The sequence below is a fragment of the Triturus cristatus genome, chromosome 2_2 (genome assembly GCF_964204655.1).
Source record: "Triturus cristatus chromosome 2_2, aTriCri1.1, whole genome shotgun sequence".
Lineage (NCBI taxonomy): Eukaryota > Metazoa > Chordata > Amphibia > Caudata > Salamandridae > Triturus > Triturus cristatus.
The window spans coordinates 1057152909-1057171943 of record NC_140582.1 but is presented as its reverse complement, the minus strand read 5'-3'; the positions used below and the strand labels follow the sequence as shown (position 1 = coordinate 1057171943).

The 19035-nt window shown below is 46.2% G+C and overlaps 1 protein-coding gene across 1 annotated transcript in view; it reads right to left on the bottom strand.

The window, feature by feature from the left end:
- LOC146863144 (uncharacterized) overlaps window positions 1-19035 on the bottom strand; it is a 607219-nt gene that overhangs the window by 275761 nt on the left and 312423 nt on the right. The window contains exon 2 of the mRNA XM_085642558.1: window positions 9743-9886. Coding sequence (XP_085498684.1) covers window positions 9743-9886 — 144 coding nt within the window. The remainder of the gene's footprint in view (window positions 1-9742; window positions 9887-19035) is intronic.

The window sequence follows — 19035 nt, the reverse complement described above, 5'->3', positions numbered from 1 at the left end:
GCGAATTCACTTGAATCTGCTGCTCAGGGACTCTTGACCCTCCAAGCCTGTAGGTGAGGGTAAGACTGGTTTTGGGCCAATCGGCCCTGGGGGAACTTGCTTGCTAGTTAGCGCTGCGGAGCTGGATTACTGTTGGCTTTAAAATAGAATCAGTGTGGAATCTTGCGACTCGCATTACTAGAGGGTCTTGCCCTGGATGTTTCCTATAGGGAATAACCACTATCGCCAGGAGGGAGTTGGACATGGGGACTGCCTAAAGAAACACTAGAGCCCTCACTTCACAGGAGCGGTGTAGATTTCTCGTTTTTGTGGTTAGCGGTAGAAAGGAAGTACTTCATAAAAGTGGTTATTTGGCTGGACAATTATTTATTGCTGCTGCAGAGCTCATTTTAAATTATGAGCCTGTGGTAACTCCCTTGTATACAAACTCCCTTATCCCAGAGGGAGCCTTGGACTGCTCGGACCACGCTAACCCCAAGTGTCAAGTACTGAAGGGTACTTGGCCCATTTGGTCAGGACCCATAGTAGATTGAACCTGGCACATCAGGAGTAGAAGGCTTCAACCCCCACGGTTAGGCCCTGTAACCCCCTTGCTTGCCCATGGCCCTCTGAAAAAGGTTCTGACTTCCTCCATTATTGAAAAGGAGGGATTCTGTAGTTTGGCAACACACAGCTTCTTTGACTACAGGATCCCGTACTTGATGAACTGCCAGCAGGGACCCCTTGGGGTTGCTATTATTCCTTATTTTAGGGAGAATGTTAGAGGGAATGACCCATCTGTGTCAGTACCCATGTATTACTTCTCCCAGATAATGGCCCAGTTTTTGATCAATATGAATCATGTCTTTCATGGCATAGGACTAGTGAGCAGCTGAGTAGTGTATATATTCTATATCTTTTGGGTGTTTTATCCTTCAAGTATCAATTAGGCCCAAGTATGTGAGTCATATGACAAACAGTTCTACATGGAGCAAACTTCCAATCACTCCAAACCAGTATGGGGCCATATTGCTTCACCGTTTTGGAGCATGTGCTGTATGAATCCTCCTCTCTCTAAGTGCATGGACCCCTGCCAGGGAGATCATTCTCCCTACAAGCAGCCTACTAGATAGGCGACAGTGACTCTTTACCAGATATAGATTCCTGCAGGTTAAAATCTATGTTGGCCCGTTAGTATGTCATCCCCTCTGGTTTATTTTTTTTCTGAGGGCGCGTATTGTGCGAGAAAGCAGAAGTCTATTGGATGAAATAGCTGTCCCTTTAATGGCCCTCAAGACCTTCATTAGGTATGGTTGATTAGCTCCCTTTTATTAAACAAAATGCCCCCAAATATCGCTAACCATTTGAAAGCTCTTTAAGATGGGGTTCCTCTCTCTTACCATGATGTTGGTCCTTACTTATGCTTGATCCTGGGATTCACATCCAAGTCTCTTCCATACTGCTGCCCCTTTTCCTTTGCCCTCTTAACATCCATCCTCCAAACTCTCCTCAGCAGTAAATAAATTCAGTGAATCCTGAGATTAAACTCCCTTCTGGGAAAAACGGACATTTCTCCACCTGCCTTCTTTTCTTACATTATATTGCTCCACCAGGACCTTCTCTGGGTAGCAGTTTAATTTGAGATCCTCCTCTGAAAATTCGGGGGTCCTAGTGCCTCTGCTTCCTTGTCTGAGGGTTCGAGTTTTTGAGTAGGTCTAGTACTGCATTTCATGCTTTGTTGATGACCGCTATGTTCAGTGCCAGTGTTTTCTTGCCTTGAATGCTCTTTCCCATACATCTCAGTGGTTCTGGCTGTTGATGTGTCAAGGCGCAGTCCCATGATTGTCTGTCCTGACATGTCGTGCGGCATGATGAGTATCTTCAAGGCCTCAGTCAGTAATCTTGTCTGACAACAATGGCCCTGCCACTTAAACATCAAGTGCTGGGGCATCCCCGTCTGTATTCTTTGCAGTGGCACTGGCTGCATTTGATTACTGGCCACAATTACTTTTTTGTAAGATAACTGCAGATAAGTCCTGAAATTGAATTAATGGATGTCGTTAGAAGACAAAGTCACCTCTTTTTTCGTCACTTCCATTATTTTTTCTTTTCCATGAAAAATATAAGCTTGCGGGAAGTCTTGTGTTTTTGGGAACCACCTAGTCTGTGGTGTGCTTATCTAGCTGGATATCTTCTAATTCAGTTGATTAGAGCAATTCTTTTAATATTTGTTGGATGCAGCTCTTGAGGTCTTCTCCATATGCTCACTGTGGCACTCCCAAAATGCGCCTGTTATATCACCTGCAGTGGTTTCCAAGGTGTTTCACATGGTTTTGCAAGATAATATTTTGTACTTGCACATTAGTAATTTCCAGCTTTAGGAACTCTCCGGTCTCCTCCTTTCAAGAAGGACACTTTCACCCAGGTCCTGCTTCAATTCTATTGTAGTGATGAAAAGTAATCTTTTCTATACTTTATTGCTGTTGGTACCAATATTTTATCTTTGACTTATGTACATATCAAAAACCATTAACAATTGTGTCAAAGAAAAGTAATCTCTTAGACTTTAGAAGAGATCTGCCATTACCTCTTTAGCGGCAGATGCTTCACCATCTGGTGTGTCTCTTGTAGTGGGTTACTTTCTGGGGGAGTCACTTTGCTCATTACCTTTTAAGATGCAGGCTTCTGGAAGAGGTCCTTCACTATCTGTTTTTTCTTTCCTCTAGCTGATGCCATTGCGGGAGTCTGGCAATGGGTCTACTTGACTAGCGTCTACTGCGGCCCAGTGGTACTGTCCGTCAGCCCCTGACTAAGGGAGGTGGGAAACATTTATTCTTTGTCAAGGTCATCCTCTGGACATTTTTTCTTACTTTTATCAGGTTTATCTCCAGGTCAAATGTTTTTTCCTTGCCTTGGATGCTTTTTTTATTTTTCATCTGTCTGCAGTTTCTGTTGTTGATGTGTCAAAGTTTTCAAGGCAAATTGTTGTCTTTCCTCTGACTTGCACTTTGTTTCTATTGATCTGCAGTAAACATGACCTTGAATATCTTTAAGGTGTTCCTATTGATTATTAATCAAGTGAGCGGGATAATCAAATTTGTCTCATTGGCGTCTTAAAGAAGGGTCCTGCTTAGTTTATGGTGCCTTAGTTAGCCCTGCTGGTGTTTTGATTTCTAGCTAGGCATTATCTTTTTTTTCTCCCGTTTCATGTTTACCCCAGGCTTCTACACTTGCTATGCTTGCCCTCCCTTGGTTGGTTTGGTACGCTCAGCGACCCTTTCGCTTGTTACTCTAAAACTCTGGTTGTGGAGGTGTGGAGTGTTTGTGTTTCTTCATTCTTCCACATTTTATGTCCCCGTTAGTCACTTTAACTTCACTGTGGTACTGGGGCCATCTCACTCTTAAACTGGGTTTCAAGCTTGTAAAAGTTAGGTCAAACACAGATCTGTTCAGTATGTGCATAAGAGCCTACTGCACCACAAAAAGATATATAACACACACATTATATATAATTACAGGTGTGTGTGTGTTTCTCTGTGTGTGATCATTGCACCCGAGGCTCTATGTAGGCCCGAAACACCGGCGGCCCTAAGCCCCTTCCTATCTTACCCCAGTACACTGGCGACAAGGAAAGAAGGCCTGCAGCCCACTGTACAGAGTCCTGCCCGTGGGGCTGCAGAGGCATATGAACCCACCCACCTTCCCCCTCCTCTCTCAACACATGTGGCTGGAGTGGGGCTAGGCAGCACATGGGGCCCGGGGTGAGCATGTGCACTGCTGTAGGGAGCCTGCCTGCTTGGAGAGAGTAGGAGGAGACCACCACTGCGCTTTCTCCCAGCACGGCTTCGGGGGGGGGGGGGGGGGGGGGGGGAGTTCTCAACACAACCCAGTCAACTGCGCTTTCGGGAGGGGGTAGACCATCAATTCACTGCAGTACACAGCGCCACCTATAGGCGAAAGACCCTCAGTGCACCCACAGTGCAGTGACACCGCAGAGCGAGACTGCGCAACAGTCAAAAGTTATGGGAGCACAGGCCAAGCATCTCCAGGGTGGCCTGGACACCACTACACCTGCATACAGTGCCAGTCATGGTGGATGACGTGCAGGCAGGATAAGCCCATCGAGCTGACCAAGGTCCCAATGCGGCAGCTGCGGGGCACCACGAGTGCCCACTCCGCTGTAGGGGCCCTGGTGCGCCCTTCAGGAAGCTGGTGGACTCGGCTACAGTTGCCCCCAGGTGGAAAATTTGGGTGGGGTGGCTCAACAGCTACTTAAGGGCCAGAAGGAGAAGGACAATGAAGTAAAGAAGTCAGTGCTGGAGCATTTTGTTCTGATAGAGATATACAAACTGTTTCAACACCTCCCAGATACGGGGGAAGTTGACAACTACAACACGTCGATAACCATTCTCAATGCGCACTTTGACACCCATGTAAACCTCAATTTTTGTGGGAAGGATCAGAGGGGCTAGCATCTCTTGTTGTGATATTAAGTGGTGGACAGGTTTATGTGGAATTGGCGCGATCTGGAGGGGGGGCGTTGGGGGGGATTTGTTACTATGTGTTTGGTTATCACATGCAAAAGTCAAAGTCATTATCACTGTATGGTTGAATTGTGCAGTTGTCTCTGGGGTGCAGAGCCCTGCATCATATGTGCAACTTGACAAATAAAATTTGTTTAAAAAAATAAAAAATAAAACTTGAGGAGGCTCATCCTCAGGAAACCGGGGATCAAGCTGGAGGGCATGATCATCCTTGTCCGTACATATGACTTGTCCAGTACCAGGGTGAATGAAATGGAAGTAGCACTAAACAGAGGGGTTGGACCGGCTGCCAGTACAAAGTTGCGCCATTTAGTCTGAAACAGTTGATGCCATTCACAAAAGGCCCCCACCGCAACAGGAGAGGCTAGGCCTGCCTGACTTGGATACCTCATAAAGGAACTGTGGGATGGAACCACACCCCTTGGAGAAGTGCCCGGCAGCAGGGCGCACATGCTCAGTGTGTAACAAGCCCAACCTTTTTGCCAGGGTCTGCAGGAGCGGCAAGTAGGGACTCTGCTCCCATGGAAGGAGGCCAGCGACTGGGGCTGTGCGCCACCTGACCATATGTGAACACACTTAGCCAACAAGCAAGGATGAAGAATGGTGGAGAAAAGGGGAACTGGACGAGGAGGATCCTGAGGAGGAAGATACATTCCTCATCTCATATAGAGTTCCAGAAATCCGTGGGCTGCAAGGTAACCATCACCTGCAGCACCATACAAGCCCTCATCAACACAGGGGCCTCCGTCAAATTGTTGACTCACCAGCAATAACTGCTTGTACACCCACGACCGTACCGCACCAACATCTGCACGTATGGAGTCACTCCCCCTGGTTGGGGCAATGGATGCAACAGTAACATGGAGACAGAGAAATCAGGACCATATTCCATGTAATGATGGACGGAGAAGGTACCTTGATTGGATGTCGCATGGCTGAAGACTTGGGATGCGTCTTTCTTGCGGCCAGGGCGACTGACTCCGGAATCTGGGGATCACGGTTCGATCGCCGGCGGCAGATTAGCCCAGCACCATGTGACTCTGGGCAATAGCTTGCTTAATCTTCCCGACTGCCCCCAGCGCCTAGAGACCCTTACGGGTGATTGTTCGAGCTTTACAAATGTGATTATTGTTATTATTTGCCGGGAAAATTCATGACCTTCAGTTAGATCACCTCCTCAACCAATTCCCAGAGGTGTTCCGAGGGCTCAGGTGCTGAAAAGGGACACCAGTCAAACTCCACATTGACAAGACAATCCAGGCAACAGCACTCCAACAAGTAACATTTCACCTGCAAGCTCAGGTCAAAGCAGAGAAGGTGCAACGGCTGGACGTCATTGAAAAAGTCTCAGGACCCACACCATGGGTATCACTCCAGTAATAACTGAGAAACCCAACTAGCCGGGACAATATGTCTCGGCATAGACAGGAGGCTCCCCAACCAAGCTATACACATAAAAAGTTGCATTGCCCCAACACTGGACGTCATAACTGATCTAAATGGAGCATAATGAATTTCGAAGCTCGATGTGAATGCACGATATCATCAACTGGTACTACATCTGAACAGCCTTTACATCACAACATTCTCATCGCACCATGGGCTACAAACATAAGAGAGTACCAGAAGATAATGCCACAGTGGCAACAGGCCAATGGTACAGTGGAGAGGTTTATGAGGACATTACATAACGCTCTCCACATTGGGGTGGACCAAAATATGGACAGTGAGTGGGAACTACACCGATTCCAGAGAGTGTATCACAACACCCTCACTACACGACACAGCACACCATCATGCACTTGATGTTTCAAAGGCAAGTAAAGGACAGCATCCAGGCTGGTGTCCGGATATGCTGGATGAAGCTGGCAACCAAATGAGATGACAGAGGACGAATGAAAGACCGGCTGGCCTGGCAAGCCATGGAAAGGCGCCTGGAGGTGGGGGACCGAGTCCTGGTGAGAGTCTGCCACCCCGTGCGGATGTTCCTAACTCCATTTGAGAGGGGAGCATACAGTGACTGAGTTGAATGGAACAATGATAGCTGCCCAACGAGAGCAGGAGGTGACTAACATGGAACATCTCATGGTTCAGATAACCGCGTCCCCTGATAGGGAGGAAGAAAAAGATGAGAATATGTTGGTGACCAATGAACCCCCCCACCCTCAAATTTGGCTCTAGTTGCGCCGTGACAGTGACGGCTGGTGGCTCGAACACCTTCCAACCAAGGAGGACAATCACCTTCTTTTTGATAAACAAATTTTTATTGTTTTGAGTGAAACAGAAAAAACATTGAGCCTGACGAACCACCAAATTACAATCACACAGCATGAGATCACACCGTCTTCCCGCCCCCACCCGAAGCTCCCCCCTCCACCCCCCCCCCCCGACCGCATAATCAGAACACATTGCCCAGCCATTTCCCCCAGACCCTGTGGTATTTTTTAAGGCAGCCCCTCGCCTGATAGAGAGTCCGCTCCTGTGCCGCACACCAGTCCACTCCAGTGCTCCATTTGGCCAAGCTAGGCGGCTGCGGATGCTTCCAAGCCGCTGCTATATCCCTTTTCGCCACCATTAATGCTGTCATAAGGAATAGCTTCTCTGTGCGCGTACCATCCAGGCCTTCAGTGATGCCCAGAAGGTTGTGTCGAGGGTTATGCGGCACCACCCATCCCAAGACCTCCTTGAGATCGGCTTCTATGCCCCTCCAGTAACCCCCCCCCCCCCCAAGTCTGAACAAGACCACACCATGTGGATGAAATCAGCCAGGGCAAAACCGCATCGGGGGCAAGCTGCCGTAGCGGAGAGGCCCGCCCGGTGCAGACGAGCCGGTGTGAGGTAGGCAGTGTGCAGATAATAAATTTGAATGAGCCTCAATTTGGCGGAGGCCGTCACCAGCCTGGGGGCCATAAGGGCGTCCCGCCAGTCGACCTCGTCCAGGGGACCCACCCACTCCTCCCACCGTTCCTTCAGGCCTTCCCGGGCCGTGGGGGTATTATTAATAAGAGAACGATGTATTCGGGAGATGCCCCCCCGCCCTAGGTTACCCAGCAGGACCTGAGCCTCCGGGGGGCTGTGATCCGGCAGCCTAATGTCCAGAGGGGTGTAGATGCGTATGGCGTGCCGCAGTTGGAGGTACCTATAAAATTGAGAGGAGTGGAGGGAGAAGCGCGCCTGCAGTTCCGAGTATGAGCACATGCGTCCCCCCCGCCAGACGTCCCCAGCTGGGAGATGCCGAGCAGGTCCCATGATTTGAAACCCTCCAGGTCCGCAACGTCCTGCATCCATGTCCCATGCCAGAGGGGAGTGGCACGAGTCAGTCTCCCGGTCCACCGGGTGTGGCGAAGCGCCGCTCGCCAAGCCAGGAAGACCGCCTTAGTGATGTCTGGGCAGGAGGCGGGGATGGGGGCGCCATACAGGCGGTCCTGAATGCGGGAGAAACCCAGGTCCTCCAATTCCACCCTGAAGGCCGGATCGGACCATCCCCCCCCAAACCAATCATGGATGACCAGGAGACGGGTGGCCAAATAGTAGAGGTAGAGATTGGTCATGCCCAGCCCCCCATCAAAGGTGGGCAGGCGACATGCCGACAGGGCCAGCCGCGGTCTCCCACCACCCCAGAGAAATCTGGTCGCCAACCCATCTAGCTCACGAAACCAAGACCTTGGGAAGGACACGGGAATATTTTGTAATACATAAAGAACCGGGGGATAATCATCATTTTGTATAGTGCCACCCTCCCCAGCGGATTGAGCGGGAGCGATTGCCATCGCGTCAGATCTACCTTGGCCTTCTTGACCAGGGGGGTCACGTTAAGAGCCCAGCTAAGTTCCTGGAGAAGGGAGTCCCAGATGCCCAGATATTTGAAGGACAACCGACAGAGGGGAATAGTGTCTTGCCAATCAAAACACTCCCGGGATGGGTGCAGAGGCACAAGGACCGATTTCCGCGGGTTTAAGTAGAGGCCAGAAGCGCGGCCAAAGCGGCCCAAGAGATAGAGTGCACGGAGGCCTGAACGCGCTGGATCACTAAGGTACAACAGAACGTCGTCCGCATAGAGGGCTATTTTGTCCGATGGCAGGCCCGGCCACTCCCAGCCCCGAAGGAGAGGATCCACTCGGATCAGGACGGCAAGGAGCTCCATTGCGAGAGCAAAGAGGAGGGGCGACAGTGGGCACCCCTGCCGTGTTCCCCGGCCGATCCGAAATGGTCTCGACAGTGGCCTGTTGACCAACACTCTGGCGCGGGGGCGCGCGTAAAGGACTCGCACCATGCCAACAAACTTGGGGCCGAAACCCATGTGGGTCAGGACCTCAAATAGGTAGGCCCACCCGACTGAGTCAAAAGCCTTCTCGAAATTGGCAAGCAGGAGAGTGAGATATGGAGATATGCGATGGCGGTGAGCCAAGGCCACGTGAAGGCGACGAAGGCAGTGGCGAGTGCCCCGGTCCGGCATGAAGCCGCATTGGTCCGAATGCACCAAGCCCGACAAAAAGGGCCGGAGCCTCTGGGCCAGGACCGCCGCGTAAAGTTTGATATCTGTATTAATAAGGGAGATCGGCCGGTAGGCCGACCTATCACAAGGAGGCGGCGTGGACTTGGGCAGGACCACAATCGTGGCCATGTCGGCTTCCGGTGGGAAGGAGCCTTGCTTGATTGCTTCAGCGTAGAGAGCACCCAACCGCGGTACCAGATGTTCCTTATAGGTGGCGTAAAACTCCTGGGGAAAGCCGTCCGGTCCCGGGGGACAATCACCTTCTACAAGCGAAACAAGGCCAGAGGCAGCAATGTCAGAGGAGACACAGCCCCGCCGAGTGGGAGGAGCCACCAATACAAACTGAGGCCCAACCAGGCACCTAGCCCGAGGCTCAATAACATAGTATGTGCTCAGGTGAGGATGGTTCCCGCCACCTAATGTTGGAAGGGTTGTACTGAGCCACTCGAGCTTTTCAGTGAGCCCTGACATCAGCACGCCATCCTTAGCCGAGCGCGGCCGAGATAATAAATAAATGTGAGGAACCGATCGCTGTTTAGGGCCGACCAATTGGGGGAGAGGGGGAGTGTGTATGTTATGTCTGTGTGCGTGAGTGGTCATTCATTGCACCGCCAGCTCTAAGTAGCCCCACCATACCTTCCCCCAGTACAAATGCCTCATTTGCCAAAGAAAAGAGATAGCTGTTTTCACAAAGACACACGGACGGTAGGCCAACTACACTTACCATTACTGTAGAACGTCCCTGTTGAACACGGTGTGCACAGAGAGATGTTCACTGCACTGCAGTTGCCTTCTATGGTTGGAACTGGGGATGTGGTGTTGGTGGTGGATGACGGCTCAGTAGTGGTCAGCTGGCAAACAACCAGACCTGAAAAGAAGCCTGTACGTTAGTTCTGAAATATAGAGCCATACTCCTCCTCTCCTCCACACATTTATGCATGCAGCAATCCACACACATCTGAAGTTGTAGCGTCCATGCAGATGCACAGAGGACAGTATGTTATTAATTCACTTGACCCTAATGAAGTTTCGTTGTGACATTTTTAGATCTGGCATTAGCGAAAACCTGTTCTTTCATTGCATTCCATAAATCATTTCATATAAAGAGGATTAATTGCGGGTCCTCCAGTATTATGGCCAAATAACACTATTAACGGGAATCTGGTGACAAAATACATTGTAAAATCAATGTGTGGGTGCCTTCTTATATTGGATGACAACCCCGAGATGGCTTTGATAGCCATAGCCTATTGGTTACCAGTTGCAGATCTCTCAATGTTAAAAGATTATTTTGAAGGGTGCATAAAGAAGGATATTCTTCGGAAAATGTTACCTAAACATTATAGTCTAGAGTTTTGCTCATTGCTTTTCATTATTTTGTTCTGAAGATGGGGCTTTAGTGAGGACATATGTTGTGCTAAGGAGCATATTCACCTTTTGAAGTGAAAGTTTTTAAAGCTGATGTTAGGAAGTTCCAAGGGCGTTACACAAGCCCCTGCGGTGCAGAAGGAACTATCCACCTTTCAGGGGTCTTAGGACTAATGAAATTTGGGGGGGAGGGGGGTTACTTCGCGTTACGCCACTCGCAGTGTTCAGATAATAACCTGCATATCTATTGGCTTATGTTTACGGGTGCCTGTATCGGTTGCCCTGTGCACCTGCCTGCTGTGCAGTGCCCATGGTTGTATGTCTATCGCACTCTTATTTGAGAATAATTGTGTGTGGGTAATGTTGCATTGTGTGAACACATGCGTGTAGGTGGCTTATCCAGCCGCGTGTCTAGGCATCTCTCGATCAGTCCATCTTGGTGCGTCGACAACACCACAATTTTCAGGACTCGATTCAATCTACCATTCAAATTATTAATACTAATTGTGAACGCTTTTTTTGTGAAACTATTTTATTAGCGTTTTTCCTTTACATACAAGTAAGCATTTAACAGTACAACCAACAGACCCATGAATACTCGGGGATCAAACTGTATATGTATAGGCGCAACTCAAGGAGGGGGGTGGGGATAGTTTTGTAGGGACTAAATGTTAAATAAATACACCAGGATTGCCAATAACATGTACTATGTACTAAATTGAAAGTGCGTAACACTAACAGAAGTGCACTTTCTTCCATATATTGTGGGACTGCCCGATTATACAACAATTTTGGGGGAGGGTGACGCGAGTAATGTCAGAAGTCCTCGGAACTGAAATACCTCTGGAGGCACGGTGGCATGTTCTATGTGTATCCGGGGAACAAGCATGGCCCAAATATCAAAGAATCTGGCTACTAGTGGCTGCAATGGTGGCCGAGAGAAATATTGCCGGGGCTTGGGGTGCTAACCAGCCACCGACAGTGGCGCCTTGGAAAACAGACATGGACTGGTGCTGCGCTGCAGAGAAAACGATATATGAGAGCCGTGGTTGCCCGAAGAAATGGGAAAAGGTATGGAAACAGTGGGAAATGTACAGGGGTATGTGAAGGAAGTCAGGAGGCGCTGGCATGAGGGGGTGGGAGATCACGATTGATGCGGGGACAGCTCGCCTGGAGTCCAGTCTAATCGAAAGAGATATGTTCCGGAATGTAATTTGCTGAATGATGTGTACGGTCAAGATTGTTCTGTGGAAATGTTGCCTGCTAACACTGCTGATGTTTCAATAAAAAGAATTTTAAAAAAAAGAAAGTGCGTAAGACTTATGATTGTAGATGATGCTTTTGAAAACCAATAAAATATGGTTGTAAAAATAAAAATAAACAAAGAATAGTTCTTGGCAACTATTGCACATGACAACCCTGATCCCTCAGGATCGTGGAAACAGTGCAATACTTTTCGCTCAGTCACTCGTGCTCACTTTGTCTCAGAGAGATACACAGAATAAACAGTGGGGACGTTTTTCAATAAGCATTTATTGAACCAGTGTCATTCTAGTGTAAAATAGGTGTGCTGAAACAACCATTAGACGGAAACAGATATAAATGATTAGAAGCACTAACAGAGTAAAAGGATGGTGGATTCCTACCATCGTGCTAAAACAATCAATACAGGCAAGTATATAAAATATATGACAGTAATAAATGCATTCTCCTGTGATGCAACCCTAACTAGATGCACCCAAGTGTACCTAGCATGTATGTGGATGTAAAACCAAGAATCCCTCTAGGATAAAAGAGAGGACGCACCCACAGTTATGCTGCCTGCAAACTGACTGAAGAGCCCACAGGAACAAACATTACCGGGACTCATGTGTGTTTCTAATACAATTTAAATATGGAATAGAAAAGCCCTTAATTAATCACAGACTTTGCCTCAGCCCATCAGAGAAAACTCACTTATTTTCAGAGTTTATCGTACAAGGCGACGGACTCATTAAAACAGAGGGAAGTGGAACAATCCTTCCTCTACTTTAATAAATGATGACACAGAGTGCGTGACGCCAGAGATGGTTGAAGAGCACGTTGTGCCCACCCACGTTTGATTGTCATCAACCTAGGAGCTACTTAAGAGCCCCACCTGGAATCCAATCAAGTGTCCACGTATTGGATTCCTTTTGAACTATGTTGATAAGGCTACACACAGTCTATCTTGTTTTGTCCTGATGATGACCCGCGTTTGATGCTTAAATGTAGCACAGATACACAGGGGTTGAAACGTCTACGCAAAATCAGAAGCACTACATTCCATTTAGACCAGTTAATTGATTAGGAATATTTTGAGGTCATTTTGAGAATAACTACATGTTTTTATTCTGTGCCTTATTGTTAATGTTGTTTATGTATGTAGTCAATGGATTTGTTGGGTCTTGTGATTTATGAAAACTATACACTTTATCTCACTCTGTCTCACTCTTTGCACCAGATAATAATGTGTGTATGACCAGTTTCTTTTTCTTTTGCTAGATGATACAAAAACCTTTTCGCTTTAAATAAATTACAGAATAACGTAATTAGTTTATGCTATTTACTTGGAGTATGTGTTTAGACAGATATGTGTAACATTGACTGATATCCTAACGTAGAAAGGGATAATAAACGTAGAAATTAGTTAGCTTTGAAAAGTGTGTTGTGGCAGAACCACTGTTCGTTTCATGTAATTGTCCTCAGGTTCTGCACTATACTGGGTATCCCTATTGATTTATACTGACCCTCTAGGATAAAGTCAACCCCATTACCTGAAGTGAGCAACTGTGGTACCCTGTCTTGGTCTCGAGATGGACACCCCGCAAGGGATGTCAGACCACTGTGAGCCGGTGTCTCTGCGTGCAGGAACCTCAGCATCTTGCATCAGTGTCTGCCTGGAAGTCCTTTTCTCCTCCGACTACCTCAGCAAGATATGGTGTTTATATACCCTAAGTGGTAAACTCAGGGATTCTACCTTGCTTTGTCATGTCGGACTTAGGATGATGGAAGGAATGACCCTTATACATAGTTATTATGCAGGAGATGGTAGTCCTGCTGAGTTTCCAAGAATCCTCATGCATAATGGATGAGGCTAGTTTTCAGGAAAAACCCTAAACCCTGTAAGCAGTACCGTAACTAGGTAAAAGGTCAGTCCCAAGAACCGTTATGTAGCGTAATGCTAGGGGAGAATATAGGTGAAAGGTTAGGTGACTACCTGAGCCTATATTGGGGTACATATATGAAACATAACACCTACCCCTCATCCGACTGGACAACATACTAAAACAAATTACGTACAGCTAGGTGTTGTACGCAAACAACTAATAAGTCCATAAAAATAGTACTTAAAAAATGTAAAAGTCTAAAAAATGCACAAAAAAACCATATTGCGGGCAATAGAAGTCTGTACTAAACTATGTTCGTATATATAGTTTTAACAATGAGTGACTAAAAACCATGCAGTTTAGCAAAAGTGTCTATTGTGTAAAAATCCAAATTTGGTTGTTTTTGAAAGAGCCAGCACACGATTAGCCAAATGTTTGTATCCTGGCTGGGAGACGCAACATCACTGTTGCCTGCAATCGCAGACAACGGTCCCTGCAACACCTCGCAGATCAGGTCAATCAAGCACAGATATTCCTCCATATTCTCCACAGCCGCTGCTGGGGATGCCTGTGTGACAACTAAGGCCTGAGTACTTGTTGAGGAGCCAGTATCCGTTCCGACAGGAGCTGAAGCATCCTGTGGTGGCTCTAAGAATGCAGACATCAACATTGGAATACGCTGAGGACACTGCATAACATGGGCTGTTATCGGGTCCAGTAAAGCATCAACGTCCGGTGGCGCAACTGATGGAAGTGTTAGACAGAGGTCCAACAAGCTTTCTTGTGCGCAGAACAGGCAGAATACAGTTGATCCAGATTGGTCTAAGTGATAGGAACCAAGATTCACTTAGTTCACGAAGGCAAGGTGTGCCCAGATGGAGTACCATGCTCCAAGAGCGTTTTTTCCATCTCCTTGGTGACTGGGAAGTCCATTGCGTAGCAGAAAAATGACAATAAGGATACCTGCTATTAGGAACAGGATCAGTTCAGTTCAGTTTATTTTATTTGTTTTGGTACTCTACTGAGGACCACAAATTTTATACAATAAAATTCAGTTACATATACTTTTAGAGTTTCATATTAATACAAAGCTAAAAAAGGTTTTAAAAATTTATAAAAGTTATAACAAACTAGTTAATTAGGAGGAAATTTGCATACTGTGATCAAATCCTTTACGGTGGTGATACGGCAGTTAATGTATATAGGATACAGATGTTTTGTCCTAGCTGCCACTACTTTTGGGTTAGGGCATATGAATAAAAGATGTTCTACATCCTGCTCCCCTCCGTGGCAGAAGTTACATAATGAAGATCCGTTTGGGTGCCATCTTGATGTTGTGGTTAGCACTGGTAAAATGCCGAGCCTTAACAGGATAATTGATCTCCTTGCTCCGTGCGAGAGATTGAAGTATGTATATTGTTGCACTTGCTTAGGTGCGATTATTTCCGTGAAACTTTTATACAGAGTCAATTTTGCACAGTGTGAAAAATCAAGGTCATAACTGAGTCTGGGGGTGAAACATTTTAACAAGAGTTTCAATTGTGACGGAGTCCACGTGAGCAACAGGTTAACATTAATCTCAGCGGGCCCGATTCACAGAACAAATTTAAGACAAAATCCTAAACTTAGTACCATTTTGGTATTCACAGAATGCACTTACTACTTCTGGTATTCACAGAATGAACTTACTACTTTTGTGATTCACAGAATAAACTTACTACTTTTGCTATTCACAGAATGGATTTACGACTACTAACTTTACGTCCGCACTCGGGCCGGAAATTCCGGCCCGGAGGCGGAGCTTCCGGCCCGGAGGCGGAGCTTCCGGCCCGGAGGTGGGGATTCCGGCCAGTGGCGGAGATTTAGCCATGGCCAAAATCTCCACCTCTGGGCCGGAAGCTCCGCCTCCGGCCCGGAAGCCCCGCCTCCGGGCCGGAATTTCCGGCCCGAGTGCGGACGTAAAGTTAGTAGTCGTAAATCCATTCTGTGAATAGCAAAAGTAGTAAGTTTATTCTGTGAATCGCAAAAGTAGTAAATTCATTCTGTGAATACCAGAAGTAGTAAGTGCATTCTGTGAATACCAAAATGGTACTAAGTTTAGGATTTTGTCTTAAGTTTGTTCTGTGAATCGGGCCCAGCTAGTTTAAATACAGTGGACATGTTGCTGAAGAATTCTTGTTTCGGAGCGTCACAGTCAAAGGTCTCGATTTTAAGTAGTGAACGAAGAGTTCCAGCCTTTGCGTGCAGCAGATTATATGCCCACCTGATGACGTTTGCAATAGCTCTTGAATAGGAGCTCGTGATAGAGAATTCGAGGCGAAGAGCTTGCACCGGAGTGGAATGGGATACCTTCAGCATTTTCCTCAGTATCTTCCCTTCTTTTTGGTCCAGGAATGACCACTGTTTTATTGGAATATATTCCAAAGCAAATGATAAAACTGGAGGTATCTTTGTACTATATACTTTGAGAAGGGATGAAAAATGTCTGTTGCCTGAAGCCACGTATAGTCTTTGAAGGGCACCGGCATGCACCTCGGATTTCCTAGTCAGGTTATTAACCTGTAAATTGTTTTTTAATGTCTTAGTGAAAATCCTACCCAGGTATGTATATTCCTCTGTCTCTTCTATTATTCCGGCGCCGAGTCTCCAACAAAATTTGGTGCTTCTTTTTCTTCCTGAGAAGGAGACTATTTTTGTTTTGGTGAGATTCGGGATTAAGAAGTTTTCCTGGCTATATTTGTTCAGAGTGTCTAGAAGTCTTTGCAGGCCAAAGGGCGTAAGATCTAACATCACGATATCGTCTGCTTATAAGAGGGCGTGAATATTATGGGCTGCGATCTTTGGAGGCAGACTTGGCGTTTGTTGCAAGTGCTGAGGCAAATCACTGAGATATAGTGAAAATAACAAGGGGGATAGGATCAGTGGAAGCCCTCCAAAAATGCTTCAGAATACGGAGTGTATGAAGTTGGGAATAACTCGGAGGATTGTCTGAAAGGTGCTAAACAGTCCAGAACCTATTGTCTTAAATAGGTGTACTATACCGGTCATATCAAACATGTTAAAGATACGTTGTACTATTTCTGTAAAATGGAAAGTGCAGTTTGTTCGTACTAGTGCCTGGATTTCAGCCAAGGACCTTGCAACCTGGAGATTATAAGTTTCTCGGGCGGAGGTTAAGGGCACTGTTTGCTGTAAAAGCATGGCTTTCAGTCGGCTCAGAGAATCAAACCGTATAAAGGAAACACTCAACGAAGGCCATAACCACGTCTTCCTGACTGTATGGGTCGGTGGAAACAATTCCTGCATACAGCAAGTAACCCTGGGGATTACAGTTACAAGATATGCATCCCACAACAACCTTGATCATTCAGCATCAAGGAGCTCCCATTTGAAAGCAACTTGAACACCGGATTAATCACCGCAGCCGGGACCCTTTCAAGTGACAGGATAAGTTAGCAACTGAACCATTACAGGCCACATGAAGCATGGTATCCTGGCATATGAGAGATCCACTTAAGAAATTCTCGTAGTTTGTATCGCTAAGAAACACTTCCATGTCCCCATTCCTGCATTGAAATCTGTAAGGGAATTCCCAAGATTCCTTGATGAATTCCTTACCCATTTCTTCATATCTGTTCGCCTGTTGTTGTTCAAGGCAATACTGAAACTGGAAAGTTGTGACCAGTAGTGTTATATGGCCATGGATCAACCATTCTGTGGATGGTGACTCTGTCACAGTAAAAGGTAATTGGTCAGTTTTTCAATAGGCAGCATTGTATATTTTGCTCCCCTTTGGGCCATCGTTATCTGCTTCTCAGTTAGATTGTATGCAGAAAATGGGGACGTGCTGTTGATAAATCACCAAGGCACATAACCAGCGCAGAATGATTGCAGCGTCCAGCTTAATAATATAATAGAACCTAGCTGGGATTGTCCGTGCTGTAGTATGGTCAAGTTCTGTTCTAGTATATCTATAGCAGAAGATAAAATGTTGCCCAGTGAATAAATCCTGGATGTCAATGTAGTCCTACCATTGTCAACTACAGCTAAGGCCTTTCCTAGGTTAATTCTATCTATTTCACAATTTCATTATAGACAGCGTAATAGAAATGCTTCTGACGTGGCTTTCGGGAACCTAGTAAAAAAATCCTTTAGATCCACCTCATCTGAGAGTAAGGATACGTGCTGTTTCACCTGGGACAGAGTCAAGGTGTTAGCCAATCAAAGCACATCTTCCCAACATTGTATGATGTCACTACCCCCGGATGTTCTCTTTGTACATAGCAATGGTCCGGCTTATAGATACTAAACCCTTTGGTAGTACCTTTGAATCTTGTTTGACATCTGTTTGTGTCTGTGGGCCCAACTAACTATCCCTTCCAATTGGGGTCTGATGAATTATACTGAATTATGTCATCTATCGTTTTCCCTCCATGTGATGTAAAGTTTTGCCACCCTTCAAAGTGTGATGGTGTTGGAAGCTGAGGAGTGTTCAAATCCTTGTTCGTGGCTAGTCCAAGACAGGAAATTTGTTGCACAGTGTCATTCAGAAATATCTGCTGTGGAATGAGGCATGCTCTAAATAGTGCTTCTGTTCCCTGAACTTACCATTCTGTTGAACCCCAGACTGATTTTATGTCTATATTGTCCTTCCATAAGTCGAAACCCTGTTCAGACAGTTTGGAAATTAAGGATGCAGAATAAATCTGTTTGGTGTTAGTCAGCATATTTTTCTGTGCAGTTGTAGGTGCAACCTTATAGTAATATGAGGTCGGGTCAGAAGTGTTGAACCCTGAAAAATACGAGAATTTCTGTGCAAACGTTTTTGAACTACCTTTTGGTGGTGTTGGGCAATGCTTCTATTGGTGGTATGTGAAAATATTTCGTGGGATACTGGATTTGTGTAAAAAGGGATGACCACAATAATGGTAACAGTACATAGTGTTATAGTCTGAAGTGTCTTCTAACATTTCAATGCTTGAAAATGCAGCAGGTTGTTTCAAATCAGACAAAATATTTACAGTTTTGAAATCCCAATCATCAGAAAATGTAATGGAGGTAATGATATCATTTAGAGACATTTTAAATGAATGTGGTATTTTCAAAAGTTCAGTAGGGCCAAATACATCATAATCAACCTTGCCCCAAACTATACCATCAGGAATTGGAACAGCTGTATTGCTCATGGAAAATAGGTCTCTTTGTTCATGATGAGATGATGTATGAGGTTTCGGGACCAAGTTCACATTTGATACTGCAGAGCGTTCTGGGAGATATTTTCCATTCATGAGTAGGCAAAAACAGTCACTAGGCCAATCCAGAACAGAAAAAACAATATTCCAGTTATTATCCAGAGCTGGAGCCAAGGTGATACTAAATAAGTCTTTCTCAGAAAAGTGTAGAATTCACAAATTTGTTGCTTATGGGAAACTGGAGCTGGCGTTGTCTCAAGTTCACTGGGATCAAGAGAGAAAGTATCAAAATCGATGAAGTAGCCAGATGCAGTTCAATCGATCTTTGG